The sequence below is a fragment of the Otolemur garnettii genome, unplaced genomic scaffold, assembly GCF_000181295.1.
Source record: "Otolemur garnettii isolate 467f Iridium unplaced genomic scaffold, OtoGar3 scaffold00107, whole genome shotgun sequence".
NCBI lineage: Eukaryota > Metazoa > Chordata > Mammalia > Primates > Galagidae > Otolemur > Otolemur garnettii.
The window spans coordinates 7,238,846-7,240,342 of NW_003852502.1; the positions used below are offsets into that span (position 1 = coordinate 7,238,846).

Genomic DNA, 1,497 nt, shown 5'->3' on the forward strand with positions numbered 1-1,497 from the left:
CTTCTTTTTCTTTTAAAACTTTCTTTTCCAGAATATTACTGGGGTACAAACATTTTAGTTACATGAATTGCTTTCGTACAGTTTGAGTCAAAGTTATAAGTGCACCCTCTCTTGTTACTTTTTAACTCCAGGGATGATTGGACCCGCAGTCTTCTTAGTAGCCGCGGGATTCATAGGCTGTGATTATTCTTTGGCTGTTGCGTTCCTGACCATATCAACAACCCTGGGAGGCTTTGGCTCTTCTGGATTTAGCATCAACCATCTGGATATTGCTCCTTCGTGAGTACTGATATACCCACGCGATGTGCTTGAGTTTAACTCTTTTATTTTAATCATGGTAAAATATATATAACATAAAATTCAACATTTTTAAGTGTACAGTTCTGTGGCATTACGTATTCATATTCTTATGCAGCTGTTGCCCCCCAGCTTCTCTACAACTCTGTCATCTTCCCCCCCAATGGCCCCCCCCAGGCTGTGGCAACTGTAATTCTACTTTCCGCCTCCATTAATTTAACTACTGCTAGAATGACACCAAGATTCTCTGATTTTAACTGGAATTGTATTTTATGGTAACACTGATTACTTCACAAATAATTTAAAGGCCTAATGGGACTTTATAAATGTTTAGATGATTTGAATGAATAATAAATTAATAAATGCCATTCTTAACTAAGTTTGTATTTTAACTGAACTCTTTCACCACCTTCAAGTTTTCTTACCAAAAATATCAAACCTAAATCTAATGAACCCTCCAGGACTGGTGTAGATACTCCCTCCCAGTGTGCAGGAAACACAGGAGACATAAGATTAGGTGTTAAGTGACACCTCAGGGATGCAGTCTGCAAAATCCTGAATTTAGGACTACCTATAGGCAACCATCCTGGCTTCTTCAATTAAAAAGAGATAGCAATTAAAAAATTAGTACACACAACAATTTGGAATGATGCTCAGTGCCTGGTATGTAACCCGATACGCTGCTGCTGTGTGATTCCACTCACGAAAAGCTCCTGATCAGGGGTCAGCAGCCTTTGGAGCCAATGCCCAAGACAGTGCTCATCTGTGTGGAGCAGAGCTCCAGGTCACTGCAGTCAGAGCCCAGGCGTGGGGCTCACAGGCTGCCTCTCTTTACTCAGCATGTACTGAATGGGCACAGGTGTCGTGCAGGGTAGAGGATACAATAAAGGGAAATAAAACACAACTTTGCAATGAGTCTCTGGAGTCAGACTCAGGAAACTTCAACTGGAGGACAATTACATCTTAAAACACATAGTACTAGACTTAACACAATAGCGATTCTGAGAGGACTCAGAATCAATAGGAGCCGAGCTAGACAGAGAAGGCTTCCTGGAAGTGCTGAGCAAGCGGTTAGCATGGAAGGACTCTGGATTTCAGGTAGCAGGTAAAGGTGTGAGTAAAAATAAGTAGCAGGAGCTGTGCGCAGTGGCTCACACCTGTGATCCTAGCACTCCAGGAGGCCAAGGCAGGAGGATCGCT

General features: G+C 42.3%; 1 protein-coding gene across 1 annotated transcript in view; it reads left to right on the forward strand.

Moving 5' to 3' along the window:
* The window catches only part of SLC17A5 (solute carrier family 17 member 5), a 47,414-nt gene that overhangs the window by 41,690 nt on the left and 4,227 nt on the right, over positions 1 to 1,497 (forward strand). The window contains exon 9 of the mRNA XM_023517278.1: positions 132 to 279. Coding sequence (XP_023373046.1) covers positions 132 to 279 — 148 coding nt within the window. The remainder of the gene's footprint in view (positions 1 to 131; positions 280 to 1,497) is intronic.